Genomic DNA, 27,908 nt, shown 5'->3' on the forward strand with positions numbered 1-27,908 from the left:
TGCTTGGAGCCCGGGCACCCGCGGTCTGAGCTGGGCGAACCCGGCCCCGGGAAGGCGGGCGGGGCAGGGCGCGCGCCGCGGGAGCGAGCCTGGCTGCCCGCTGGGCGGTGAAGACTGTCACCCGGCTCCGAGGTAGGGGTCTTCATGGAGACCTGTATTGGGGAGCTCGAGGGGACGAACGCCTGCTGGGAGCCTTCAGGGAAGAGTGGTTTGCCAGGCTGAGTTTACGAGGGCAACCGGGACGTTGACCGTGCGGTGATCCTTATCCCTTATGTCTGGGGGGCCGGGTCTACGCGGTTTCTCCTAGAACCTGCTTCTGTCTGCGCCGGCAACAGGGGCCGCATCTAGGCGAGCGCTCCGCCATCTGCGTCTTTTCCCCAGCTCAGGTCTGCGGGACTGCGTCCATGGCCGGCGCACTACCCTACCCACCTCCGCTCCAGCTCTTGGTGGGAGGCCGTGTCTATGCGGTGTGGGCCCAGACGGGTGCACCCACGTGTGGATCTGCGTGGAGCACTCCCACACCGTCCTCCCCTGAGTCTTCCTTCAAGAACTGGGGTCGGGGGGGGAGGCGGGGGCGGCGCTGAATGGGACGGATGAGGCGCGTAGCTTTAGCTACTCTGCCTCGCCTGTCTGGGGCGGGGTGGAAGGGGATGGAGGGGGCGGTGGAGGCGGAGGCGGGCGCTGCGGTTTCTGGGGCCAGACTGGCACAGAACTGGTGGCTCAGAGGGCGCACACGTGTGCGGGAACCTGTGTGTGGTGTTTGGAGGCGGGTGTGGTGTGTGTGTGTCACGTGGGCAATGGAGTGTGCCTCTGTGTGTGTGTGGGGGGGGGGCGTGCATTTCAGGGATAGAGTGGTGTGTGAAAGCGAGTTACAGGGACATTGGCATGTGTTTTGTTCCGGAGGGGTGGTGTGTGTCTTGAGGGCACAGGTTACGTCACAGGTCACAGGACTGCACCTCAGTGGGTTCGTAGGGCGTTGAATATCTGCCAGGTGGGCCCAGGAGTTCAGGAGGAGTACACAGCTTGTGCCCTTGAGGATGCCAGGGGATATGCACTTGCCTCCCCCATAGCCCTCACTCCATTCAGCACATACAGGTTGAGCACCCACTGTGTGCCAGATTATGCCCTAGGCCCACAGACCAGTGACACCCTGGTCTCTCACCTTCCTCCTTGGTCTTTCACCCTCAGTTCCCACAGCAGGCAGAGGTATCATTTTAAACCTCATTGGACTGAATCATTCTTCTGCTCAAAACCCTCCTCTGGCTTTTGAGGCCCTTCTGGTTTCTGTCTACAACATCCCTCCACCCCTAGCCAATCCCTGAATCCCAGCCAGGAAACACTGTCTGTCATGCACAGTGTAAATTTCCATTTTCTTCCCCTCTGAAATATTTACTCAGTGGTCATGAAAGAGCTTAAATGCTACCTCTTCCAGGAAGCCACCCTTGAGGCCAGGTACAGTGAATGACAGGGCTTCGCATTCAGGTGTAACTCTGATGGCCATCGGGTACCTGTCACATGCTGAACACCCCACTTCAGCCCCACTGGCCTCCTTGCTGTTCCTCAGACAGAGTGAGCACTGTTCCACTTTACAGCCTGTGTAGCTGCTGGTTCTTCTGCCTGAAATGCTCTTCCCAGACATCCGCACTGCTTGTTCCCTCGCTTTCATATTCTGCTCAAATAATGCACCAGAAAGGCCTTATCCTGACCACACTGTATAAATAACATTCCTCAGTCCCTCACTCTTGATCCCCCTGCACGAGTGTATTTTTCTCCGTAGCATGTACCACTTGACATTTCATCTGTTAATTACAAGCTTTCTTTTTTTTAAATTTTTATCCCCAGTAGAAATAAAACTGAAGCAGGGACTTTATCTTTTTGGTTCATTGCTTTATTTCCCAGCACCCAGCACGTATAGCAGTTGCTCAGTTAGTGTTTGTTGCATGAATGAATGATTCTGGATTTGCATCCCAGGAGTCTGTGTCCCTGGCTGCTCCCCAGTCTGTGAGCCCCCAGTCTGAGGCTCGGTCTCCGGCCCTTCTGTCCTCCAGATTCAAAGTTCCTGGTCTGGAACAACTGACCATATTTGCATGATAGAGACATTCCCTCTAGTAGCTGGTGTAGAGGATGGGGTGGGGTGCAGTTGGGATGTGAGCTTAGAGGTGGGGAGACCTGTGTAGCTGAAGCAGTTGGGAAGGAAAGTGGAGGCCTGAATTTGGACTTTTAGAGGGGATCAACATCTTCAGCAGTGGGGAGATCTGGAAGGGCTCCCAGAGATGTCTGAACTGTCCTCTGGCAACAAAAGAGGGAGGTGTGCTCTTGACAGCCCAACCCAGTGTGCAGTTCAGGGAGCTGCGAGTAGTAGAGAGTAAGGTTGGGGTCAGGGGAGCGAGGCTGGGCAGACGGGAGAAGGTGGTCAATGAGGCGGGCTCCTGGGTTTCTGGCCTGCGAGAACTGGGAGGATGGTTGTGCCATCTCTGCGATGGAGACAGAGGAGATAAAACAGACTTGGAAGGCATGTTGAGTTAAATAAGGGCCCTGTTGAGTCTGAGCTGCCCAGGAACACGGAAAGGAAGAGACCGGACCGGAGGCGCAGACCTAGTGTGGGGGGGAGGAGGTGCTGAGGTGGAGGGTCAAGCCTGGAGACTTTCAGCCAAGGTGCACTGAGGCTGCGCTGAGGGTTCCCGTGCAGGCTCGGGCGGGACCCACCTTGGTTCTTGGGGCCTCCCCAGGGATGGTGGAAGAAGGTGTCCTCGCAGCAGGCATCCTCAAGCATGACTTAGCAGCAGACGCCTGGGCCTTCCTTAAGGGGACTGAGTCATCCCAGGCAGAAGCGGGAGCTGCCAAGGGTACCCAGTGCTTGGGCCATTCAGACACTTGTCAGGAGCATAAACACAGCTCATCAACGTCAGGGCTACCTTCTGTATTAGGCCTGGGGGGCTAGACCACCGTACAGCTTTCCCTTCTGGCTAGTCCTCTGCCAGTCAGGGCCATGTCCTCTCTGCGTGGACTGTAGTTGGTCCTCTGCTCAACCTGGCCCTGACATTCACAGCAGCCTTCCAGCACTCGGAATGAGGCCTAACTGCCAGAAGTCATCCAGCCAGGGCTGCTTGCCAGCTGTGATGAGAGCAGGATCTGCCTGCTTATCCTGTTCCGGGCCTTCTCGGAGGGACCCAGGTGGATAGGACACAGCCTAAGGGAAAGGCCTGGCCAAGCAGAATCTGGAGCCAGAGGCTGCACCCCTTGGGAGTAGCCAGACGTCGGGGGGATGGGGGCCATAGTCTGGGGGGAGGAGTCTAGGGGGTAGTGGGTCGGGCCTCCTTGGGGCCAGGGGACAGGTATGGGGTTGTACTTTGTATATTAAGGCTCTTGCTCGGTGGCTTCCTGACACCGTCACATCCCAGTCCCACATTGCTCGGGCACGAACTCTTCGTTATCCACAATCTTACCCACTTCCTTTTGTAGCCCTGGGAGTTGGCAGGACGGTATCCGTTTACCTGATTCACATAGGAGGGAGCTGAGGCTCCAAGAGACTCAATGACTTGAGACAACACAGCCCTAGCCTGCGCGGACAGCACTGGTGTGTCTTTGCCCAATGAAGGAAGACCTGAGTGTGACTAGGCTAGACCCTGGAGGCTCCCCAATGCCCAGAAGAGTCCTTGTTCTGCCCTGGGTCTGGGTCCCAGCATGTCCCGTGTGACCCCTAGTTATCTGCTGAATCAGTTTCTACAAAGCATCTACGGGGGCCTAAGCTTGGGGAGGGCCTTGAGAGACCCCCTGGAGGATTTTCCAGAGAGGCCTGGGACCTGCCCAAGACACACAGCCAGCCCCGCGGGCAGCCCCAGGCTGGTGAGTAGGTGATGGTGTGGGAAGTTCAAACTTGATCTGTGTTTAGGTTCCCATGACCCCCCCAGTGCACATGCTCACACTTATACACCCATATAGACCACATTGATAGATTTCTGCGTCCATGTAGACGCGAGCCTATGTGTGAACCCCTTCTCTCTCTCTCTCTCTCTCTCTCTCTCTCACTCTCTCTCTCACACACACACACACACACACACACACACACGACACACGACACATGCTGTCACTCCTGGCCTAGAGCCCTGCCCATTCACACACATTCTCTCACGTGTGGACATATGTACTCACATGCACAGCCTCAGGCACCAGGCCCTGTCGCCTGGACACGAGACAGGAACCTGGGGCCTCCCGGGCTGCCTCCTGCAAGGACGTGCTTAGTCACCTGAATTTTCTCCAGGCGGGAGGGAGGGTGGAGGTCTGACGTCAGCCCTCCCAGCCGCCTGGTGCCGCCCGCACATCCATCTGGGCCACAGCGTGTGCCAGGCAGTCACAACAACAGCAGCACAACAACTCCTTTTTACGGGCTTCCTTTGTGGCGGGCCCAGCTCTGAGCCCCCACATGGGTGTTCACTCCTTTCCTCCTCACAAGCACTGGCTCGGGGAGCTGAGGCTGCCAGTAAAACCCCATTCTGCAGATGAGGAAAACCCAGGCTCATGGCGCAGTCATCTCCTGTGGGCTTGTAGCCAGAAAGGTGCAGAGCCTAACCCAGGTAACAGGGCCCCAGGGCGAACTGGAAGGCTCTGTCCTGACTTGCTGTGTATTCCCAGGGCCATCTCTGCCCTTTGCTGGGCCTCTTTTCCCCTCTAAGAAAGGGAAAGGGAGATATATGAGGGTGGCCTCTGGCTAGGGTAACAGCTTCAGGGAAATAATGCAGATTTTATGCTCTAGGACAGCCTTTGCCCTCTGTGGGTAATGGCTCTGTGCCTTGGTGCCTGTCCCAGACTAGAGGGCAGGAACTCCCAACACTGGTTTATTCCCTGCTGTGGCTGGGGCCTTAGGCTTGTTGGGGGTCCCTTCTCTGAGGCTGATTTCCCATCTGTCTAATGGGGATAGGACTGTAATGATCACCATGGCAACCACTCATTCATTCAACAAATACTTCTCAAGCTCCTACTCTGTGCCAGGCACTGCTGCAGACACCAATGATCTTATGGAGACAAGGCAGACCAGAGCCCTAACGTGTCGAGTTTAAATTCTGGTGGGAGATAAAGGGCCTGCAGAGTGAGGGGGCCGGGCAGCAGCAGGGTGGCCACCTACAGGGAGGGGTGGGATGTGTGGACTCCCTTCAACTTTGGCTTCTTCCTTCCTTCAAGGGGCCTGGTTCCCAAAGCCTCCCTGATACCCAGTCACTGCCCCCTTTCACCTCTTCCAGGGAGGCCTCTCTGATGCCCCAACCCTAATCACTCCTCCATCACCTCCAAGGAGGCCTCCTTGATGCTCTAGCTTCACCGGTGCCCCCCCTCCACTTCTCTGGGTGCAGCCTCCCTGCCTTTTCCGGTTACCCATCTGTATTCCCTCCCCCCTTCCTTTCTGCATGTCAATATCAGCTCCAGCACAGCACGGCTTCTAGTCGCTCAGCAATCTGTGTGCCGGGCACGGGGGTCTGGAACACACCGCTACCCATGATCCATCTCCAAGCCTTGCTGTGGCCCTAGTGAGTATGGGAAGGGGACGCCTCACGTCCATAGTACAGGTGGGGAAACTGGGGCTCAGAGTCAGAAAGGAGCCTGCCCAGGGCTCCACAGTTACTTGGCAGGCAGGACCAGAACCCAGCCCAGGCTTCTCTGCAGCCAGTGGACTCTAGGGAGCCCTGCCTCCTTGACATCTGTCAAAACAAGGTGATGGGAGAATGAGGCGTGAAACAGAGACCCGTTTTCTCAAAGTCACTGTATGGGGACTGAGGAAGTTACCACCAGGCAGGAAGAGCAGAGGGTCAGGAGTCCACTCACTTCCTAGTTTTGAGAGGATGCCTAGTTTGGCCCGGGGAGGGGCATCGAGCTGAGGTGGCAGCTGTGCTTGGCCTGAGGCAGAAACTGAGTCCCAACCTGAGTGTCAGGGTTCAGCCCAGGACGATGATCAAGGATGAGGGCTAGGGCTGGAGTTTGAAGGTTGATTTGGGGTTCAAGTTCTTGATCTCTGGCCTGGTTTGGGGCTCAGACTGGTTTGGGTTTCAGGTCAGGGGAAATGTGGCCAATATTTTGGCCACACGAATAAACTGGAAGGAAAAACCAGGAAAAATAAGGAATGGCCTTTTAGTACAGTGAAGTCTCTCTTGACAGCCATCAAAGCAGCAGCCCCTCCTCTGATAGACCCTATCTTGGTCTTCAGCTCTGCTGGGGCAGAGAAATAAATAACAGGACACTTGGCCTGTGGCCCTGGAGAGACCTCCCTGGAGGAAATGAGAGGCTGGAGCCCCAGGGAACTCTTCTTGGAAGCAGTGAGAGGGGTTTTGGATAGGGGGCTAGAATATCACAGAGGCCTCCCTGGAGGAGGTGAGTGGGCCTGGAGCCTCACCTCAGGGAGGCCTCTGCATTACCAGTGCCTGGCTCAGCTTCCAGGCGGCAATGGCAATGGCAGAGTTGGAAGGCTCTACTGTCAAGGGGTGGGGCTGGTGAGTCACTGGGCTGTCTGCTGGATCCCGGCCTGAGCTGACCCTAGCCTCTGTTTCTCCCAAGGTTGCTAGGCCTCCAGTGTTCTGCCCATGTCTGTCTGTTCTGACTCCAGAGTATCAGATTCTTCCTGCTTCCCTGTGAAGCCAGAAAGGCAGATGTGAATATGCCTGTTTTACAGATAGGAATACTGAGGTCTAGAGGGCTGGTGTGCAGCAACAGAGCCAGATGATTTCCTGGAATTTCGTCAGTTAGTAGAGACAGGCCCAAGTTTGGATATTGGCAACCCAGGCAGAGTGAATAGGCAGGGCGAAGCATGGAGGTGGGATGCCTAGAGTTGTGGCCACAATGGGCAAAGGGCCTAGAAATTTGACCTCCTTGCTCCATGGCCAGAATTGAAGCATTTTCTGCCCTCATTTCTCAGGTTCCCAATAAGGCTGCACAGAAGACCCCGTTGACTGTGGCAATGGAGGGGGGCCCAGCAGTCTGCTGCCAGGACCCTCGGACAGAGTTGGTGGAACGAGTGGCTGCCATCAATGTGGCTCGCTTGGAGGAGGCAGATGGCAGCGCAGGGCCTGCCAGGAATGGTGTGGAACCCCTGCCACGAGCCAGAGCTTCCTCCCTGATCCCTGGCAGTGCTTCGAGGCTCCCGCTAGCCCGGCCCAGCCTCTCAGCTAGGAAGCTCTCCCTGCAGGAGCGGCATGCAGGAAGCTGCCTGGAGGCCCAGACCGGGCCATACACCACAGGGCCTGACAGCTGCGTCTCCCCACGGGCCTGGCGGAGGCCCACCATCGAGTCCCACCACGTGGCCATCTCAGATACAGAGGTTTGTGAGGAAGAACTAGGGGGTGCTCATGAGCTTCTTAGTAGTCCTTAGTTTGCATACCCCCAGAGTTGAGGAGCTCACTACCTCATAATAAGTCTTCCTCTCACCCAGGGGAGCTCCATCTGAGCCAGTCTCTGAGTCCTATATAATCCCACCATTCCTATCCCCACCCAGTCTAGGCTTTGGAAATAAACCCCTCCATTGTCCCTTAAGAAGTCCTCTCAGAGATTTATTTTTTTTATTTTTATTTTTTTGTATTTTTCTGAAGCTGGAAATGGGAGAGACCGTCAGACAGACTCCCGCATGCGCCCGACCGGGATCCACCCGGCACGCCCACCAGGGGGCGATGCTCTGCCCCTCCGGGGCGTCGCTCTGTTGCAACCAGAGCCACTCTAGCGCCTGGGGCAGAGGCCAAGGAGCCATCCCCAGCGCCCGGGCCGTCTTTGCTCCAATGGAGCCTCGCTGCGGGAGGGGAAGAGAGAGACAGAGAGGAAGGAGAGGGGGAGGGGTGGAGAAGCAGATGGGCGCCTCTCCTGTGTGCCCTGGCCGGGAATCGAACCTGGGACTTCTGCACGCCAGGCCGACACTCTACCACTGAGCCAACCGGCCACGGCCTCTCTCAGAGATTTGAAGACAGACACAATGTCCTCCCACCCCAAGACATCCCCAGTTTGAACTTCCACCTCTAATCCTACCTCCTCTAGTCTGCTCTGACTCAGAAGCTGCCAGCGTGTTTCCAACCTCTGGGCTCCCCCTGGCTCTGTCTTTGCCACTTAGATCTGAAAGTGAATTTCAACACTGAGCAGTCTACAGGCTTCAGAGGCTGACTTTTCATGGCTGAGCAAGGGCTCTGGTCTCTTGCCCCTCTTCTCATCCTTCTTGTCCATGCAATCTAGGTCTCACATTCAGCTGCTTCTTGAAATACTTGCTCATGGGTGTCTTATAGATTTGAGTCTCCCAGACCCCAGCATCCAGGCAGAAATAAGGGCATTTTTACTTCACTATTTCCTAGAGAGCAAAGCATAGCCATGGCTCCCTATTCATGAGGCTTCTCTTGTCACTTTCAGTGGTGTTAACACCACCAAGTTTCCCTACCCCAACTTGAAAGGTTGATAAGACCTGGGGTCTGGGAGTGAGGGGCCTGGCGCCAGGATTGATCCCTGAACAGGCTCCTGACATGGGAGCAGTGCTGCCTCTGGATCAAGCTTTACCTGATGCTTCCTCTTTTCTCCCAGGACTGTGTGCAGCTGAACCAGTACAAGCTTCAGAGTGAGATTGGCAAGGTAGGACCAGGGCAGGCCAGGAGCTGTGGGAACTTCGCTTGGGGCTTTCGGAAGGCAGCCTGTCAGGATCCTCTGCTTGGTGCAATCCCTTCTTCTCTGGGAATGTGTGACAGGGACAGGAAGGCCCAGGTCTGGGAGTGAGGAAAATTTTGTCTTCTGTAGGAAATAACTGGTGTAGGTGGGGTAGATTAGAGATGAGCCCTGATTCCTGACTCCCCAGAGTTTTTGATGGAAGACAAGAAGGGACTGGGGGAGGCACAGAGCTGCACTGAGCCAGGCAAGGGCAGTTGCCAAGGCGCAGGGGCCCTTTCTTCATCTGCCTGAAATTTATGCACGTTGGTGGTGGGGGTAGAGATGGGATGCAGGAGGAGGGGCTGGAGCTATTCAAGCTCTCCTTTTCCTGAACTAGCCCTGGGGGAGGCTGCTCTGTCCGGGCAGGGCTGACCTGTGTCTGTTCGCAGGGTGCCTATGGCGTGGTGCGGCTGGCCTATAACGAAAGTGAAGACAGGCACTATGTGAGTGTGGGGATCGGAGGGAGGCATTGCCCAGCTGGGCCCTCGAAACCTGGGGGGGGGGGCAGAAGCTGTTCTGGGAAGACAGAGGGCAACACAGCCACTGAAGGGGGTGAACTCCCTGTCCCTAGGGGTATGCAAGGAAGTGAGCTTCTTGACCCTGGGAATATGCACTCAGAGGCTGAGACCTCTGAGGGGAGAGCCCCAGAAAGGCTTTTGGAGAAGAGGGGTAAGGTCTAAACTCAGATGTGACTACCTCACCCAGCTTAAACACACCTAGCCATACCCTTAGTGCCGATGGCAGGTGCCCCCTGTGCCTTTCTGGCACATAGTGCAGTCCACATGTAACCAGCCTGTTCTATCCCCTGGTGGCTGCACACAAGTGACACTTCTGTCCCTCTCTCCTCAGGCAATGAAAGTTCTTTCCAAAAAGAAGTTACTGAAGCAGTATGGCTTTCCACGTATGTATCTATCAGGTCTTGTGCTTGGGGGCTGGCCAGGGAGCAGAGGGTAGCAGACTCAGTCCCTAGCTAGTTTGTGTAGGACTGGGACTGGAGGGAGGACAGCATGCACAGAGGCCTGGGTGGACATGTGTTTGGTGGGTTGAGGACAAGACCATGGTCTTACAAGACTTTTGCTTGAGGCTGGTTGCAGGGCCACGGTGAGGCCCAGACTCCTGAAACAGGGGTTTGGCTCCCCTTCCTGGCCACAGGTCGCCCTCCCCCGAGAGGGTCCCAGGCCGCCCAGGGAGGACCAGCCAAGCAGCTACTGCCCCTGGAACGGGTATACCAGGAGATCGCCATCCTGAAGAAGCTAGACCACGTGAATGTGGTCAAGCTGATCGAGGTAGGAGGTGGCGGTGAGTGGGCGGGTACTGTGCCCTGGGCCTATAGAGCACAGACCCAGGGGTCCTGCTGAGAAAGCAGATGTGGCTGAGGCCTCCAAGGACACACTTGGGGCAGGGACTGCGGGGAGGCTTCGGGGGGGGGTCATCTCAGGCTGCTCTGGGATGTTCTCAAGGCCTCGCTGAGGGTAAGCATCAGATTTCTGAGGCCTCATCTGTCTGTGCCTGTACAGTTCCTGTTCCATTGTCTGGGATAGCTGCAAAGTATACTGGGGGCCCTGGGGCTGGTGAGGACAAGGAGGCCTGGGGCTGTCACCCCAAGCCCTACCCCCATGTCTGCTCCTTCTGATCAGGTCTTGGATGACCCAGCTGAGGACAACCTCTATTTGGGTGAGTGACCCAGCTCATTCCCAAAGCAGCTTACCTGGGGTTGGTCCACGGGCTACTCGGGGACGCAATGGCCTTCAGGGGGCAGGGAGGAAATACATGTTCTCCAGCCCTGGATTCCATTGCCCAGCCCTGCTGAACGAGGCTCAAAATATCCTGTTAGATTCAACAGATCTTCCCAAGCCCCCATTCTGCTGATCAGAGACAGTGGGTTGGGTAGAAACAGGAAGCAGGCTGCATGATGTGGGTTCCCAGACTCTGTCTAATAGCTCTGTGCCTCAGTTTCCTCACCTGTAAAATAGAGGATAATAATGGCATCTACCTCATGGGGTTGATATGAGGAATAAATGAGTTATTATATGTAAGACATACAGGCGGATTTAATGGCAGGTGCACCAGTCGCACGCCCTGGGCCCCGGTTTCTGAAGGGCCCCTCAAAACCTCAACTTGACACTTTTTTTTTAATGAAAGGGGGCCCAATATTTTCTTCTGTGCCCGGGGCCTCAACTGACTTTAATCCACCTCTGAAGACATATTAGCTATTAATGCTAATTTTAAATTAAGTTCCTGGTTCCTGGTTCCTGGCTGAACTTTACAGGCCCTCAGGAGAGGGGGCAGAAGAAACAAACACTGACTTACAAATTAGAGGCCAAGGCTTCAGTGTCCACTCCCTCTCCTACCTGCCGATCTGCTGTGACTTTTAGGAAAGTTTCTGCCCCTTCTCTGAGCCTCAGTTATCCCACCATTGCCCCAGAAAAGGGGTCCGTGCTGAATCAAATAAGGCAGGTTTATAGTAGATCCCATTCTTACCCATTTACCTCCTCTGATACTGTGGGAACCCTGTCCTATCCCTCCCTCAAGTATGTCCGGATGCCTGCCTCCTCTCCCACCCTCCAGAACAGGGAGGGACCTTGGCACCGCCTGCTCTGCCAGCCTGGCTGCACCTTACCTTCTTTTCTTTTCTTTTCTTTCAGTGTTTGACCTCCTGAGAAAGGGGTGAGTTCCCCATTCCAATCAGGCAGGTCGAGTCTCATCCAGACCTTCCTTTCCCTTCCTGTGTCCCTATTCCTAGGGTCAGCTACTCTAGGAGAAAGCAGAGGCCCAGGCCCTGCCTTTGGGAAGCTCTGGTGGACAGTTCTTGGAAGGCTGGTGGAGGTCAGTGAGGCAAGCATAGTCAGGGAGGCCTCTGGAAGAGGGGGTGGATTTTGAATCAGGCTTTGAAGATCTGGAAAGAAGATTTTGATGGAAGAGAGGGAGAAGAAAAGAGTGTTTCTCAAGAAAAAAATGTAAGAAGGGATTCACTTCTTACCTATATTCAAATCCCGAAGAGTTCTTTCAGCTTCACAATTTCGTGAGTTGGATGGGTGAGACTTCATTTCCTCTCATTTACAAGAGGGGAAGCTGAGTTTCAGAGGGGTTAAGTGGCTTGCCCAACATCACACAGCAAGTCACTGATGAAACCCAGGGTTCTGACTCATGTCTGCCTTATTCAGCTTTCTCGGGATATTTGTAGAGCAGCAGACATGAAACAGCGGGCATGGGCCTGGATGGATTGGAAGCCCTAACTGCCAGGGCCTTGAATACAGGCTGTGGTTTGTCTCTCTGCCGAGGGACTTCCTAAAGACCTTTGTGGGGAGGGGGCAGGCAGTGGTGTCCCTTTAAGACTCAGGGGCTTTCAAATGTTTTGACCTCCATTCAGAGTGAGAAATATGTTTCACATTGCCATGTATATCTGTAACTGAAACCAAAGTTTTACAAAACAGCACATATCATTATTGCATGATATACTCTGATATATTCTTCTTTATTAGAAAAAAGCATTTTGAGGATTCAGCTTGAGGTAGTCATCTACTAAATTGATTTCATGACCCGAGGGTCATGCAGTTGAAAAACATTGCTCTATATGGCATCTTTTCAATTGTTTGATAATAGATAATTAAGTATTTAGAAGAAGGAATATCAAGCCAATCTGAAATTAAGATAAAGCTAATTTGAGATTACAGTGATTACAGAGATATTTGTGTCAATGTGTGTTTTTAAATTTTCATCACATATGGGAGGAAAAAGCTAATATCTTGAGTTCTGGGGACCTGTTTGAGCATAGAGAGCTCCCAGAAGGTCCCAGCCTCTGTTCCCTTCACTCACTATCTGCCTTTACTCAACCTGATTCAGCTGAACACCCTCTCCCCTCTCTCCGCAGGCCGGTCATGGAGGTGCCCTGTGACAAGCCCTTCCTGGAGGAACAAGCTCGCCTCTATTTGAGAGACATCATCCTGGGCCTTGAGTACTGTGAGTGAGGAGCTGCTTGCCCCCTGCCTTGAAACAGGGGAAGGGGACCCTGGAATGGGACACCAGAGAGGGCAGAGCCCAGGCTGCGAACGCTCTGAGCAGTTGTTGTCAGTCAGCCCAGATCTGCCAGTCAGCTTCAGTTGGGGGTGGGGTCATAGACATGGGGCGGGGCTAAACCTCCTGAAAGGAGAGGAGAGAAAGGAAGTGGTACCCACTTCATCTGGCTTGTGCCAGGTCCTTCATGGGACCTGCTCATCAAGTCGTTCTGCGCCCTGGATGTTGTCTCCTTTGCTGAGTTCTTAGCCAGGCTCAGGCTCTCTACAAGGCCTCAAGAGATGTGGGAAGGAGATTATGTCCCGCTGCTCCAGAGTCTGTCCTGCCATGGAGCCTGTGGGTAGTGGCAGAGCGAGTTTACTGTGAGGAGCCCTGAGGTGATGAGAGCTCAGGGGGGAGGATGTTAGCACAGCCACCATCTCCAAAATTCCTTTCTTCACTCATTCATTCAGTTTATTTATTCATTTATGAGTACCTACTAAGTGATGACTGGGGGCAGGGAGGTGACAAGAACCCAGATCGACCTTAAGGATCTCACATTCTAGTAGGAGGGACAGGAATCTAAGCAGGTAGATGATGCAGTGTAGTGCCTGCCGAAGCTGGGGAATCAGAGGGGCTGTCAGAGCACCGAGGGACCACGGGAGGCTTCCTGGAGGATGCCACCTGTGACCAGGGTGCTGGAAGATGAGTAGAGAGTCGCTGGCCAGCCTTGAGGGAGGGATGGGAGGAAGTGCAGCAGGCAGAGAGAGCCGCATGGCAGAGGCACGGAGGGGAGCTGGCAGATACTCTTGGAGAATGGAGAGAAGTTCAATCTCATTGAGGCACAAGGTGGGGAGAGTAGTGAAAACTGATGTACAGAGGCTGTTCAGGCCACACCGTGAGGCTGGGAATGCCTCCACGGAGGACCTGCATGACTTTATTCCGTCAGCGCTGTGAACCGCCGAGGGCTTTGAGTAGGGGAGAGACGTGATAGGATTTGCATCTTAGAAAGCTCTGTCTAGCAGCTGTGTGGTGGCTGGATAAAGGGTGAGAGGTGACCAGCTGGTTCGGGAGGAGGCTGGTGCTGTAGCCAAGTGACAGATGGTGAGTCCTGGATTAGGACAGTGGCAGTGGGAGGAGACATGAAGGAGGTGGGATAGCCAGCGCTGGTCTGGGGAGGACCCGCAGACTCCTAGGCTTCTGGCCTGGTTTGGGAGCAGGAGTGGGGCTCGTCTATCTAAACTGTTAGCTTGGTTTGTCAGGAGCATATTCTTTCCCCAGGGGGACAGAATGAGGACCCAGTTGAGGTGACAGGAACCAGGACTGTCTTTATCTTAGTTGAGCCACTCCAATGCCCTCAGATTAATGTTCTTTGTGTATATATGGGAAAACTGAGGCACAGAGAGAGGAAGCCTTTGCGGAAAGTCCCTAGTCAGGACCTTGAGGTATAGCAAGGGGGCATTTTACCCTGGGTGTGGTCACCAGTGGACACCACCCTCTACCAGCCTGTCTTCCACCCCCTTCCTATCCTGGGACTTCTCAGTTGAGGGTCTATATCCCGTTCTCTATCACCCCACCCAAAAACAACAACAGCAGCAACAAATAAGCTAATTCCGTCTGACTTTTGCGTAAAGTCTCATCAGTACCCAGGTCATCAAGGTGAAGGGCTTCCTGTGTGGACTGGTGAGTACCAGGGGCCAGACAGGCAGCTGAATGGAGGCACCGGGTGCTGAGGACCTGCCTCGGGATTCTGGTCCTTTAGAGGGGGAACTGAGCCCAGTGAAGGCTCTAGCCGGCCAGTGCAGGCCTGATTCTTATAGATGAGGCCAGTGCAATGATACATAGATGGGGCCAGTGCAATGATGCAGGTATGAGAAGCAGTTGGATCTGAAATATATCTTAAGAGGTTGGTTCCATAGGACTTGCTGATGAATTGGATGTGGGGTCTGAGAGAGAGAGACCTGAGCAATGGGTAATATGCTTAGCTGAATGGACAAGACCAGAGGAGGAGAGGAGGGATGGTGGTGGGATTACGGACAGAGAAATCAAGTTCTGGATTAGATGTGTTCTTGAGAAATACTGAAATATATATTGAGATGTCTACTGTGGATAAAGACCCTGGAATTCAAGGAGGAGGCCAGGGTTTGAGATAAGAATTTGAGACTACTTGCCATGGTCAAATACACAGCCCCTAGAGGCGTCAGATCCCTTGTGTGCGCCTGGTACACATGCAATCACTATAGACCATTGATTTCGTTGTTGTTATATAACACTCATTCCCTAGGCCCCCAGCCTTCCTCTACGCCTCTCCCTCTCCTGCTTCCCTTTCCATCTTTCCCCCTCTCCAACATCCTGGGGACTGTTGGTCCAGGGGAAAGGACTTACTGAGTGAGGAGCCTATAGTGGATGGCAGCTGGGTCTCAGCGTGAGCTACCCATGTCTTCCCAGCAGTGCTGAGCCCAGAAAGCAGGGTGGGTTCCCAGCCTGGTAGAGAAGGTCGAGCCTTACCTAGCCATGTTCATCCCAGCAGTCCTCAGACCTTGGGTGCCCTTTCTTTCTGAATCTCCTTCAGCCCAGAGCCATAGGGCTGAGGCAGTACCTCTGCAGGATACCCCCCAATCCCACCCTCAGCCCAAGGGGCAGCAGCATCTCTGACCAGGCTGAGTGGGGGATGGGCGGGGGAAAAGATTTAATGGGCTTTGGGACTGCAGACAAACAGTGCTCAGGTGGTGAGCCAAAGATGGCCTATGAAGAACTCTCCTCCCCCAGTTTCCTCTGACCTGCCCCCTGAGCACAGGTGCCCTGACTGCCACGGAGAGAGCACTGGACTTGGAGTCTAAAGGCTCCTGAGAGTCCAGTTCTGGCTCTGCTGCTGGCTGCGTGGGCTGGCCTCAGCGCCTTCACTGCCCAAGTCCTCTCCTGAGGTCCTCCTGAGAAGGGTGTGTGTGTGTGGGCTCCTCCTCACCTGAAGCTTGAGACAGGCTTCCCCGGCCAGGTGGGGGGTCCGGGCAGCAGCCCCCCGGCCAGCAGTCCCCTGGCCAGGGCTCCAGCTGCCTCTCTCTGCAGTGCACTACCAGAAGATCATCCACAGGGACATCAAACCATCCAACCTGCTCCTGGGGGACGATGGGCACGTGAAGATCGCCGACTTTGGCGTCAGCAACCAGTTTGAGGGGAACGACGCTCAGCTGTCCAGCACGGCTGGGACCCCAGCATTCATGGCCCCCGAGGCCATTTCTGATTCTGGCCAGAGCTTCAGTGGGAAGGTGGCTTCCAGGGCCTGGGCTGGGTTGGGAAGGGGTGGGGGAGCTTACAGTGAGGCCACATGTCCAACCTGAGAAGGCCAGGGTCCTTGTGTCTCAGGGGTGAACACCGAACACAGTCCCCTTCTTCACATTTATCTCTCCCTAGAGTCCGACAGACTTCCCAACTTTGGCCTCTCTTGTGTTCCAGCAAAATGTCCCCATGTTTCTCATGCCAGCTGCTCTGTGTTGAGTCCTGGACTGTGCTGGGAAGCAGGCAGAGCCCAGACAGCCCAGTGCTCTGCCCTTCTGGGGACGATGGACAGGGCAGGGAGTGCGTGTGTGGGAGTCGGAGGCCGCCCTCAGTCTTCTTGGACACGGCAGGGCTTGAACTAGGCTTTGAGGAATGGGGAGGGTTTGAGGAGGAGGTGGAGCCCAGAGAACATGTCAGATACCTTAGAGGCACAGGGTTGGGGCGCGATGGGGCTTAGGCAGCCTTAAAGCCTGGATGTGTGGGCTTTCTTCTGAGTGACAGAGGCAGTGAGCGAAGCGTTCTGAACAGGGGCTGCAGGTCAGGGTGGCACTGGCACATGCTTGTCCTCGCCGGCGGGAGGCCACTGCCCGCTGTGCCCTGCTGAGGAGTCAATGACCAAGACGCATTTGGGTGCATGTGCGGGTATGGAGCCCAAGAGAGAGGTCAGGAGCGTAGATGGAGATTTTGTATTTAATTTTTAATTTTGATATAATTTCAAATTTACTGAAAAATTGCAAGAATAGTACAAAAAAACTCACATGTATCTTTTTACACAGATTCACCATTATTGACTTTTGGTCCTATTTACCTTTTCACCATCTCTCCCTATATTTACATGTACGCATATGGCATTTTTCTGAATCATTTGAGAGTCAAGTTGGAGACATTATCCCGTTTTATCATTAAATGCTTCAGTGAATATTTTTTTAAGAACAAGAACATTTCTCTTACATAACCTCAGTACAATGATAAAATTAGGAAATCTATCATTGATAAGAGACTATTATCTAATCAACCTTATTCATATTTCACCAGTTGTCCCAATACTGTCCTTAAAGCTTTGTTTTTTTCCAGTTCAGGATCGGATCCAGGGTCCATCGCTTAATTCACTTGTCACATCTCTGGTGTCCCCTTAATCTGGCAGAGTTCCTTGGCTTCTCTCTCTTTCCTGACCTTGACATTTTGAAGAGAACAGGCCTGTTATTTTGTAGAATGATGTCAGTTTGCATTTGTCCGGTATTCCCTGATTGGATTCAGATGAGGCATCTGTGGCAAGAATATGTAGGTTGAGATTTGAGAATCATTCGCATAAGAGAGAAAGCAGGTACCCGGAGAGGAGGAGGCGGGGTTCCAGAAGGGGAAATGGAGAGAGAACACGTGTTAGAAGGGGAGCGTGGGGGAGCTGGGAAGAGCTGTGGAGGTGATCAAGGACGAGAGCCTTGGCGTGGATAGGCGCTGTTTCTGGGGTCAGAAGGAATGTATGGTGGCTTCTCCAGGGGATCATTAGGACTAGGGACGGTGAGCTCGTTACTGGGGTGCATCTGTATGATGAGGACAGCAAATATGACCCTGTAGATGAAGGAAGTTTTGTACACATTGAATTGACGTTGTGTCTGGTTTGGGCCTGTTCCAAAGAAACTTTGAATCCCAGAAGGGCAGGGGCTCTGTTTGGGTCATCCCTGTGTCCAAGTGCTCAGCACAGAGTCGGGCATGGAGCAAGGGCCTGGGAGTGTTTGTTAAGTGAATACATGACTGAGAAAGGAGGTTCCCTGCACACCCTCTCAAGTAGCCCACCGGAACTGGCTAGGCAAGGGGTGTTGGTTCATTTTGGGGGACTGATACGAGCTGTTTCCTTTCTAGGCCTTGGATGTGTGGGCCACGGGGGTCACGCTGTACTGCTTTGTCTATGGGAAGGTGAGTAATGGGTGGGCAGGCACCATGGGCTGGGACCAGCTGAACCAGGAAGGATGACAGGAGCAGGTCCTTCCTTTGTGTCCTGAAGTAAAAGGACATTTTAAAGAGGCCGCTTGGCTCAGAGAAGACCAAGAAAAAGGAGGCTTTTCCCATTTTCCCGTTTTTCTTAGTCCCTTGGTAGGGGAAGGAGGCCTGGGGCTGTAGACATCCCACGGGCAGATATAGATGGTGGAGTCACGACCTCTCCAGCCAGAGTGCTCCCGATCCTTCGGTTCCCTTGATGCCATTCATTCATTCGTTCACTCAGTCATTCATTCATTTAACAAGTTGGTTTTGACTCCTGCTCTGAGACAGCCTGGGCTTTGGGGACACACCCAACACTGACTTGGCTGAGATCCCTGTCCTCAGGTGCTCCCACTCTAGTGACTGCATTGAAGGGCAGGAGGGAACCTCAGTGAATGTGTCCCCAAATTCCAGGCCCTACGAATGGAGGCCTGTTTGTAGGGGGCTGTCACACCGGTGGGTACATCCAGCCTCATGATTTCCTTAATGACTTATCGGTTCTGTCAGTGTTTGTTGATCACCTACTGTGTGTCAGGTTCTGAGCAAGTTAGATGAGGTTACTCCTGACTAATGGGGTCCCAGAGCTTCCTCCGTGCCCGGAGAGGCGGGGCCAGTCTCAAGTGAAGGCGGCCCTGGGCCTACATCCTTTGCTTCTCACCCGCAGTGCCCGTTCATCGATGATCACATCCTGGCCCTGCACAGGAAGATCAAGAGTGAAGACGTGGTGTTTCCTGAGGAGTGAGTTGCCCACCAAGGGGCTCCTGCCCACCCCCAGGGAAGCACATCTTTAGCAGAGCTTTTGCCCTTTGAAGGCCCCACCCCCCGCCTGCAGATCTGGAGGTGGGATTGCTGTTCCCTGGGAGGGGCCCCTGAGCAGATAGAGAGGTGGGACTGTGGAGCAGGGTCCCTGAGACACGTGGGTCGGATGGGTCTCATCGTGCAGATGGAGCTCTGAGGCTGGGAGTTGGCAGGGGTGACTGATGTCACACATTCACTTTGCTCCTTCACTGAAGGCCTCTATAGAGGCAATGGCATCACCCCCATGCAGACCTTGGACCCATATGGAACCTTCACCTCCCCCATATGGGGTGCTCGGGAGCTTCAAGATGCCAGTATGCTGCCCCATTTCACAGATGGAAAAGTGGAGTCTCTTGAAGAGAGTTATCAGTGGGCCTGGCATTTGAAGCCAGTCCCTCCTCCCTCCTTTCCTTTGTGACTGAATTGGTCTCAGCCCAGAGTGACTGTGCTGTTCATTCAGGCTTCTTCAATAATGATGTTGGCTACCACAGCTTCTTAGTTTTCAAGGCCCTTCTGCCACCTGCTCAGAGTGCCCAAGGCCACAAACTAAGCTGGGAGTTGTCCTCAATGACCTCTGATCCCCTGTGCCCACTTCCTGTCTGGCCCCCAAGCCCTCTCAGTTCCACCTCTTATATGTCTCCTGGCTGGATTGCCACCTGTGCACCTGCCTGGGTCAGGTCACGCCCAGTCCAGGCACCACAGTCAGGCCAGGCTGACCTCGATAAAATATAATAAATTTCACCCTATCTTCTGATTAAAGTTTTTACGAGGCTTCCTGAATTCCACAGGCAGAGGAATTCAGGACATTCCAGAACCTGACATTCCAGAACCTCGGAGTTCTGCCGCCACGTGGCCTCCTTGCCCGGCGGCACTAGCCCGCTGGGTTCCAACCCTCCCTGTAACTGCCTGTGCCCCGTGCCTTTCCTCCTGCAGTGCTCCCTGCCGGGCCGTCTCCCCGGCCCAGGCCCTGTGAACGGGATTCAGTGTCTAGGACAGCAGAGGGAACCGAGGCCAGCAGTCCAAAGAGTGGGTTCCTTCCCGGCAGGCTTGGAGGGACGGGCTCCCCAAGAATGTTGGTAACAAAAGGGCAGAGACGTCCAGGCTGGTGTGGGGCTGAGGGTCCTGGTTCCCCTCCCCCTGTGCCTCTCCTCCCTGCCCGCCCTGCTCTGGGCAGCAGTGTCCTGACCCACTCACCTCTCTGGGCCCTGGTCTCCTCTGTCAAGTGAGACTCTTTCCTGGTGGAGGAAAGGATACGGTGGTGAGCGGCAGTAAAGGTGTCCTGGTGTCCAGACAGTGACTCTTTTCATGTTATCCTCACTGTCACTGCTGCCCGGGAAGGGTGTCTGGTGCCCTGGAACTCGGTGTCTGTGGTCTCTGCCTCCGGAGGGAGACTGCTGTACTTCCTTCTCAGAAAGAAGGCTGTCCATACACTTATGCTGAGACTCCCTCCTTCCACCTGGGCACCCGGGGGCTGTCCCGCCTGCTGTCTGAGAAAGGAGGGTCGGGCCTCTGCCCTGGGTGCTAATCAGGGAACCCCTGGAGCAGAGTGGGGAGGGAGAGGTGGGAGGAAAAGGATCCTCATCAACCATTTCCCCCTCATCTCCTTCCTTTCTTTAGGCCAAAGGTCAGTGAGGAGCTCAAGGACCTCATCCTGAAGATGCTGGACAAGAACCCCGAAAGGAGAATTGGAGTGCCGGACATCAAGGTGGGGAGCTCAGAGGGCTTGGGCTGCGACACAGCCCCCAGGCCTCAGTTTCTCCCTGTGGAGAGCCCTACCCCGGGACATACATGCGTTGGGTTTGAGGACTTTGGGCTCCCTCAAGGTTATTGTTAATGAAATGCCCATGGGTCCTTTGCTGACTGGGTCTCTGTGCCCATGGCCCTGACCCCTCCCTGCCCTCCTGACTCCACAGTTGCACCCCTGGGTGACCAAGAATGGGGACGAGCCCCTTCCCTCGGAGGAGGAGCACTGCAGCGTGGTGGAGGTGACCGAGGAGGAGGTGAAGAACTTGGTCAAGCTCATCCCCAGCTGGACCACGGTGGTAAGAGACTGAGGGGCATTTGGCTTTTTTCTCCTGGAAGGCCTGGGGAGGGCATGGCCACCTGCCTGAGACTTGCTCTGCGAGAGCCTAAACCCCCTCTGGGGGTATAGTAGGCCACCTGGTTGGCCGGCCTCGGCCTCGATTCTAGGCCACTGAGTCCACTGTTTTGCTGGAGGCCCATGGGGAAAGAGGCCGCATAATTCAGCCTTGTGGTGGGGAGACCAGGAGGCTTGGTGAGGAGAACGAATGACTTAAAGAAACAGACTGCCTTTGCTAAGTGCCACCGTTCACCATAACTAGAAGCATTTTCTTCCTGCCTGCCTGCCTTCTCTCCTTCTTTCCTTCCTCCCTTCCTCCCCACAGTTATTGAACTAGTTTCCAGGTACTGCACTAGGTGCCAAGGCCTAGAAAGCCTGCGTTGGAGAAGCGGCCCAGGGCCCCCTGCATGTCGGTTGGGCACCACCTGTATACTGCTTTCATTCTCCTCTCCCATTGTAGTTTTTCTCCTCTTCCTCTGGACGTCTTCCATGTTAACAGTTGGAAATTATTACTGTAGCCCCTGATGGCCATTTGGAGGTTTTGGCAGCTGTGAGCCATGGCCTGGCCTTCACTGAGGCATTGCAGCGAGTCCCAGCGAGCGCAGGGCAGGGGAGAGCTGGGCGTGCTGTGGGTGGTCAGGTCTGCTGGGTCCAGGTCCGGCTCGGCCTGTCGGCTTGAGTCCTGTACTCGGTAGAGCTCCGGGGCTCTGTGGGGCTCCTGGAGCCAGTCGGCTCTCACAGGGTCCCTGTGGCCACTGCCCTGGTCTTAGCTACCGTCCCCTTTCTCCTAAAGTACTGTTGTCACTTTGCCTCCCCCCTCACCTTCACCCTTAACCAGGGGGTCCTGGTGACCTGACCATGTCACTTCTCAGCTCAGACTCTGTTCCCATATCATTGAGAGTAAAAGCCACTTAGAGTAACTGCCCTGCAAGACTCCACATGGCCTGAGTGCCCCCATATCCCCTGATGACCTCATCTCCTGTCCTCCCTCCGTTTGCTCAGCTCCGACCACATGCGACATAAGCTGCTGCCTGCAAGGTCCAGGGCCTTTGACCTGCTCCTCCCCTCCCAGGATGCTCCTGCCCGGCCACCCACAGGGCCCGTACCTCACTCCCTCCAGGTCTTTACTCCACAGTCGTCTTCTCAGCGAGAAGTGAGCCTTACCTATGGTTCCAGCTTCCTCTGTCATACCTTATCCTCATCCTTGTTTTATTTTTTTCTCTGTTAGCACTAATCATTAACTACCATCCATTTGCCTTATGTATTGCCTGTCCCACCAAATAGAAGATAAGCCCCATGAGGGCAAGAATTTTTGCCTTAGCATGTATCACCTGGGCCTAGAATAGTGTCTGGCATATAGTAGGTGCTCAATAAACAGTTGATTGATTGAGTGATTGATTGAAAGAATAAACAAGTGAATGAACCCTTGATGCTACGCATGTGTGTGTGTGTGAGTTTGTGCGTATGTGGCAGGGGCCTGGAACTGTCCTTGTGGTAGCAGGAGGGACAAAGTCAGAGAGCCAGGGTGCAGCAGCTCCTCCTGGCATGTCCCCTAGGCCACTGCACAGCCTCCTCTGTGCTGCCTGGCACAGCCTTTCCTCTGCTCCATCCTTCCCACCTCGCCAGAAGGCATATCCCACGCCCTCAGGATAAAGCCCCACTTTCAACCTGGCATCCCAGATGCCTCATGGTGTCCTCCTGGCCTCTTAGACCCCATGCACCAGGTGCCTCGGGTTCCTCCCAATTCCCAGTATTCACCCTCCACCAACACCCTGCACTCTTGTCTGCCTCTGCTGGAATACTCTGCCCCTCTCTGCCCATGGAAAGGGAGCCTCCGCAGGACCCAGCTAGCGCTGCTCCCCGGGAGTCAGAGCAGAGGCTGCCAGCGTGTTTGGAGCCTGGAGGCCTGCGCTCCTCATGCTGACTGATGTGTCCTGCCTAGATCCTGGTTAAGTCTATGCTGAGAAAGCGTTCCTTTGGAAACCCGTTTGAGCCCCAAGCGCGGAAGGAAGAGCGGTCCATGTCTGCTCCAGGAAACTTACTGTCGTAAGTACTGATGGGCTGAGACAGGCAGGGCTCTCCCTGGGGCTGGGGGCTGCTCTCACTGTCACTGGGCTGTGCAGGCTGATGCCAGAGCCTGGGGACTTGGCTGGCCCCATCTGTACCTCTTTCCTCAGCCCATGGCAGCCTGGTAGAGGTTTGCAGATAGGCCTCTTGTCTGTTCCTCACAAAAGGATGGCTTGGCTGTGGAGGGAGGGCACTTTTGACAACTCTTCCTGGCATGGGGTAGTGCTAGCAGCTGCTTTCCTGAGCGGCCCATGCTACCTCCAGCCATTGCTGAGGCCGTGTGCCTAGTCAGCGCTGTGTAAGTGCTTGTTCAGGGAGTAAGCCTGGGCAGGCCAGCTGACTGGGCCAGGGAAGAGGAACCCTCCTTTGCTGAAGCCTCCCTGCTGTGAACCAGGCATGTGCCTTTACCACCTGCTACAAGAAGTCAGAAAAGTAGTTCCCCAAACCGCTGAGAACCTCATCTTCGGCTTGTCCATCTTCTCCCAATAAATAAGAGTCAGTTGGGGATGCCAACAAAGTCTGCTGGAGTTTTTGCAGAGACCTGCAGACAGAAAGCCGTGAGAGGGTCCTGGGCCTGCATATGGCCTGGGAAGTCAGTTGCTTCCTCTGGCCTGTGAAGGGAGCTGTAGGGAGGAGGAGTTATGTCTTCAGCCTACCGTGTGGAAGTGTGCTCCACAGAGAGGGAGCGCCAGACATGGCCTACGTACCTCAGCCTCTCAGAAAGAAGTACTTTTTTTTTTTGACACAGAGAGGGACAGATAAGGACAGATAGATAGGAAAGAAGAGAGATGAGAAGCATCAGTTCTTCGTTGCGGCACCTTAGTTGTTCATTGATTGCTTTCTCATGTGTACCTTGACTGGGGGGCTACAGCAGAGTGAGTGACCTCTTGTTCAAGCCAGTGACCTTGGGCTCAAGCCAGCAACCTCTGGGCTCAAGCTGGATGAGCCCTTGCTCAAGCTGGCAACCTTGGGGTTTCAAACCTGGGTCTTCCACATCCCAGTCCAATGCTCTATCCACTGCGCCACTGCCTGATCAGGCAGGAAGAAGTACTTTCACTTGTGCCATGCAGAAGTGACCCAGAGACTGGTTCTGTGTGAGGCTGCCCTCTTGTAAGTGGGTTCTTTAGACGTGCCGGGTCCCATGGACAAGCTGGTGTCTGCTCCCTGCCAGAGGTTGCTTACCCTCAGGGATGTTCATGTGCCAACCTTTTGCCAAACTTTCTGGTCAGTGAGGTTTGAGGGGTGGGACTTGGGACACGCCTTGGTGTCACTGAACTTCCTGTTCCCTGTCTCTTCAGTGAGTTGGCCAGGGCTGGGGGAGGAGCTTCCCTGTGCTTCTCTAGGACTATAGGTCTCAGTGCTGGATTGGGCTTAGTGTAGGGAGCACATATTTGACATCCAAATGAAGCCACTGTTTTTTTCTTCTTTTCTTCTCCAAGTGAGAAGAGGGGAGATAGAGAGACAGACTCCTGCATGTGCCCTGATCAGGATCCACTTGGCAACCCTTATTTGAGGCCCAAGCTCTGCTCATCTGGGGCCATGCTTGCAACTAAGCTATGTTTATTGCTTGAGGCAGAGACTCCACGGAGCCATCCTCAGTGCCCAGAGCTGATGTGCTCGAATCAATTGAGCCATGGCTGTGGGAGTGGAAGAGAGAAAAGGGGGGAGAGAAAAGGGTGGAGAAGTAGAAGGTCGCTTCTCCTGTGTGCCCTGAACGGGAATCAAACCTGGGACTTCCACATGCTGGGTCGACGCTCTACCACTGAGCCAACTGGCCAGGGTGAAAATGAAGCCACTTTTGAGAGTGAAAGAGGAAGCTATTATTAACTATGCCAGGACTACATGCATAGCCAAAATCTGGACTTCTGGTCACACTAGTTCAGTGCCTGTGACTCCACGCCCCCTAGTGGTGGGTCAGGCTAGTCACAGGCTAAAGACACATCCAGCATCTACCTAGCCTGGCACAGGGCTGGACTGCAAGGGAGGAAGAATACAAGTGAGGAAGGCAATCATTCTCATTTTATAGACATGTTAGTGGGGAAACAAGCCAGTTTCCTTGTATTAAGTATTACGCTTAATACTTTCCAGTTATAAAATTCTAGAATTCTGTAACCCAAGTTTAATTATGAAAAGCAGGTTTTACTTCATAATAGAATCCCAAATTTGTCCTTGATCGACTCTGTGTTTTACATTTTGGGATAATTATTGAAGCTCTACAGTAGAGTTAAATGAGATTGATCCTTTTTTAAGGTATTAAAATTTGTTCATTGGTCAAAAGAACAGTTTTAGGGGGGAAAATCAGATACCAGATACCAGAATCTGCTGAATCCATGACATCATCCCAAGACTGACAGGTATACTCTACCCTGTGCACCAGACAAAGAAAACGTAACACCAGAGCCCCTCTCCTCAGGACTGTGGGGGCTGGTCTAGGCCAGCATGGAAGGCCTGTGGGGTGCTTGAGGACGCAGGGAGGTCAGCTGAGTCAGATCGTGAGAGGCTCCAGAAGCCAGGCTGGGAAGCCTAGACTTCACCTCTGGGCAATAGGGAGCCATGGAGAGTTGCAGGCAGAGGTTTAGGGTTGGGAGACCAATAAAGGGCCACAATGCAGGGTGGTGGGCTTGGGGAAGTGTTTGAGGGGGGTTTGAGAGCCGGTGGGAATGAATGCCTGTGAGTGTGCACTAGAGTGTCCTTCCTGGGCGCGTGTTCTGACCCCTGAGGTCCCTGTGCCCCTTGTGTCCCCTGAACAGGAAAGATGGGTGTGGTGAAGGGGTCAAGAACCTGGAGCTTCCCGGTGTCCAAGAAGATGAGGCTGCATCCTGAGCCCCTGCATGCGCCCAGGGCCACCCAGCAGCACCCTCATCCTGCGCCTCCGAAGGCCCGCTGCACTCCTGCTGACAGCCGCCCCTGCGGGAAGGGGGCTGGGGACTGTGGACCCTCCCCTGGCTCCCCTTCCCCTATCATGCTGCATGACCTCTGCGTGTGTCCAGGGACAGGATGAGAATGTGTAGCATCTGTGGTTTGGCAGGCAGGGCCCCCTTTCTCCTCGTCTTGACTCTCTGGCGGGACCCAGGCTGTGGAGGAGGTAGGTACACATGTTGCCTTAGAAACTCCACTTGGCTCGTTGGCAAGGCCTGAGGCAAGAGGCAAGAAACCAAGATGGCCGGCGGAAGCCTGGCTTCCCAGCACTGCACAGACCTTCTGCTGGGGGCTGAGCAGGCCTGGCTTAGCTGCCACACGCACATGGAGGGGTCTGCCCTGTCTACCTCAGGGGGCTGCTGCCAGGCCTCATGTCTGCTGAGAACATGGAGTCTCTGAGTCTTTGGTGGGTGTTCCTGGGTCTCACTGGGGCAGGGGCCAGTTTTGGAGAATTCAGGTTCATGTTTTGTTGCCTTTTACTTTTGTTTTTAACATGGGGGCAAAAGGGTACAAAGATCTGCTTGGGAATATCAAATGACCTCTCCGAAGCTTTGGGTGTTTGCTAGCGCACCCCACCATTATTTGCAGCCAGGTGAGCTGGACTGACCTCCGTGGATTGTGTTTCACACTCAGCACTATCCAGAGAATGGGCTGAATTAAAGCTCTGAGCAGAGACCTGAACCAGGAACACCACATCTTCCCTGCCCGCATCCCTCCCTCCCTCTGTGGTTCCTCAGAGCCACGGCTGTCAAAGAGACACCAGGGGCCGACATCGACTGAGGACCCTGGACTCACAGGGCTATAGCGTAGCAGAGGCGAAAGTAACTGGAACCCAATCCCCCTCCTACACTGGCCTCCCCATCGGGCCCCAGAAGCTGCGCTCACATTCCTACAATGAAGGACAAGCAGCCCAGGCTGGAGGCCACACTAGAAGTAGGGCTTTGGTGGGGTGTACATGCTGGCAGGTGGCCATGGAGACGGGGCCTTCTGCCACTGCCTCACCCCAGGGACAGTCGACATCAGCGTGCCTAGAGCTGAGCTCTGGAGTGTGTGTGTAGACTTGGCCTGGCTGGAGCAAGCATCATCTCCCTGGGATCACTCAATGGCTCGGCATTCACTGACCAAATGTTCAATGAGATTGACCCCCAAAGAAAAGTAAAGCAGAACTCAGATATCTCCCCCGAAAACGTGGGCCAAACAAAGGATTACAGTCATTGGCATGGGTTTCAGATCGCTGGAGGACTTGTGTTAAGGGAAGGGAGGCCGGGCTGGTACCCGCATCCTACACATCATCTCTGTGCCTGTGGGTGTCCGTCGCGCCTCCACGCACATACACATGTGCGTGCCCATCTGCTGTACACAGCGCACTTGCATGTCTTGCACTAGCACATGCATCTGTAATATAGTCTCTCTGTCTATTTAAGGCTGTGAGCAGAATGTGGCCCAGTGTCAATGGGTCCACATTTCTCCCCGCTCATCTCCACTAAGGTAATGTAACCCAGGGCTTAACAAATAATCTGGTACTGTTTGTAAGAACACTTTTAAAGAGTTCACAGGAGGCCAGTCACAGATCTGCAAGTTCTTTTTTGAGCATCTCTGCACTGGGGTTTGGCAAGGTGGGGTTTCAAGAGGGTGACATCCATCGGACTTGCTCTTGCAGAGCTCAAGGGTGGGCCTGGCTTCATTGCCCAGGTCACTGCCTGGACGGGGTGTTTACCCACCACTGAAAGTTTTGGTTGGCATCATTGTTTTTGAATGTAGCACAAGTGAAGAACAGACTCCATAAGAGTGTTTAAAAAGTTAACTTCTCAGGAAGTGAGTTAAAAACAATAAAAGCCCTTTCTTGAGTTAAAAACAAAACCAAACACTGCGTGTACATTCTGTGCATCTGGGTGTGTGTGCTTTCTCAGCAGCTAGAGATGCTAGCTTTCCTGGAAGGGTCTGAGCAGGACAGTGGTGAGAGGAGCTCTGGGGGAAGTGCGGGGGAGGGAGGGGGCTCAGGTTCCTGAGGGGGTCTCTGCTTGGAAGGACAGGTGTTTGTTTGGGAGCCAATGGGCTGCCCGTGAGGCATCCTGCCTGTTTCACAGGGGCCCAAGGGTGCTGGGATCTGGTTCTTGGGAACTGTCTCCTCCCCCTGGAGTGG

General features: G+C 54.3%; 1 protein-coding gene across 2 annotated transcripts; it reads left to right on the top strand.

Annotated features, from left to right (window-relative positions):
* Nucleotides 1-27,619, top strand: CAMKK1 (calcium/calmodulin dependent protein kinase kinase 1). 2 transcript variants are annotated; one of them, XM_066262979.1, is made up of 17 exons: nt 1-132; nt 5,413-5,519; nt 6,899-7,300; nt 8,536-8,583; nt 9,045-9,098; nt 9,505-9,556; nt 9,808-9,941; nt 10,293-10,329; nt 11,301-11,322; nt 12,527-12,615; nt 15,715-15,914; nt 17,785-17,838; nt 18,566-18,639; nt 20,317-20,404; nt 20,613-20,741; nt 22,722-22,825; nt 25,597-27,619. In XM_066262979.1, the coding sequence occupies exons 3-17, from the start codon at nt 6,941-6,943 to the stop codon at nt 25,667-25,669; spliced, it is 1,518 nt and encodes a 505-aa protein (XP_066119076.1). In that variant the 5' UTR covers nt 1-132; nt 5,413-5,519; nt 6,899-6,940; the 3' UTR covers nt 25,670-27,619. The 2 variants fall into 2 exon arrangements, with proteins under 2 accessions (XP_066119076.1, XP_066119077.1); XM_066262980.1 differs by lacking the exon at nt 5,413-5,519.
* Nucleotides 27,620-27,908: the final 289 nt, after the last annotated feature.

Source organism: Saccopteryx bilineata, chromosome 2 (assembly GCF_036850765.1).
Source record: "Saccopteryx bilineata isolate mSacBil1 chromosome 2, mSacBil1_pri_phased_curated, whole genome shotgun sequence".
Classification (NCBI taxonomy): domain Eukaryota; kingdom Metazoa; phylum Chordata; class Mammalia; order Chiroptera; family Emballonuridae; genus Saccopteryx; species Saccopteryx bilineata.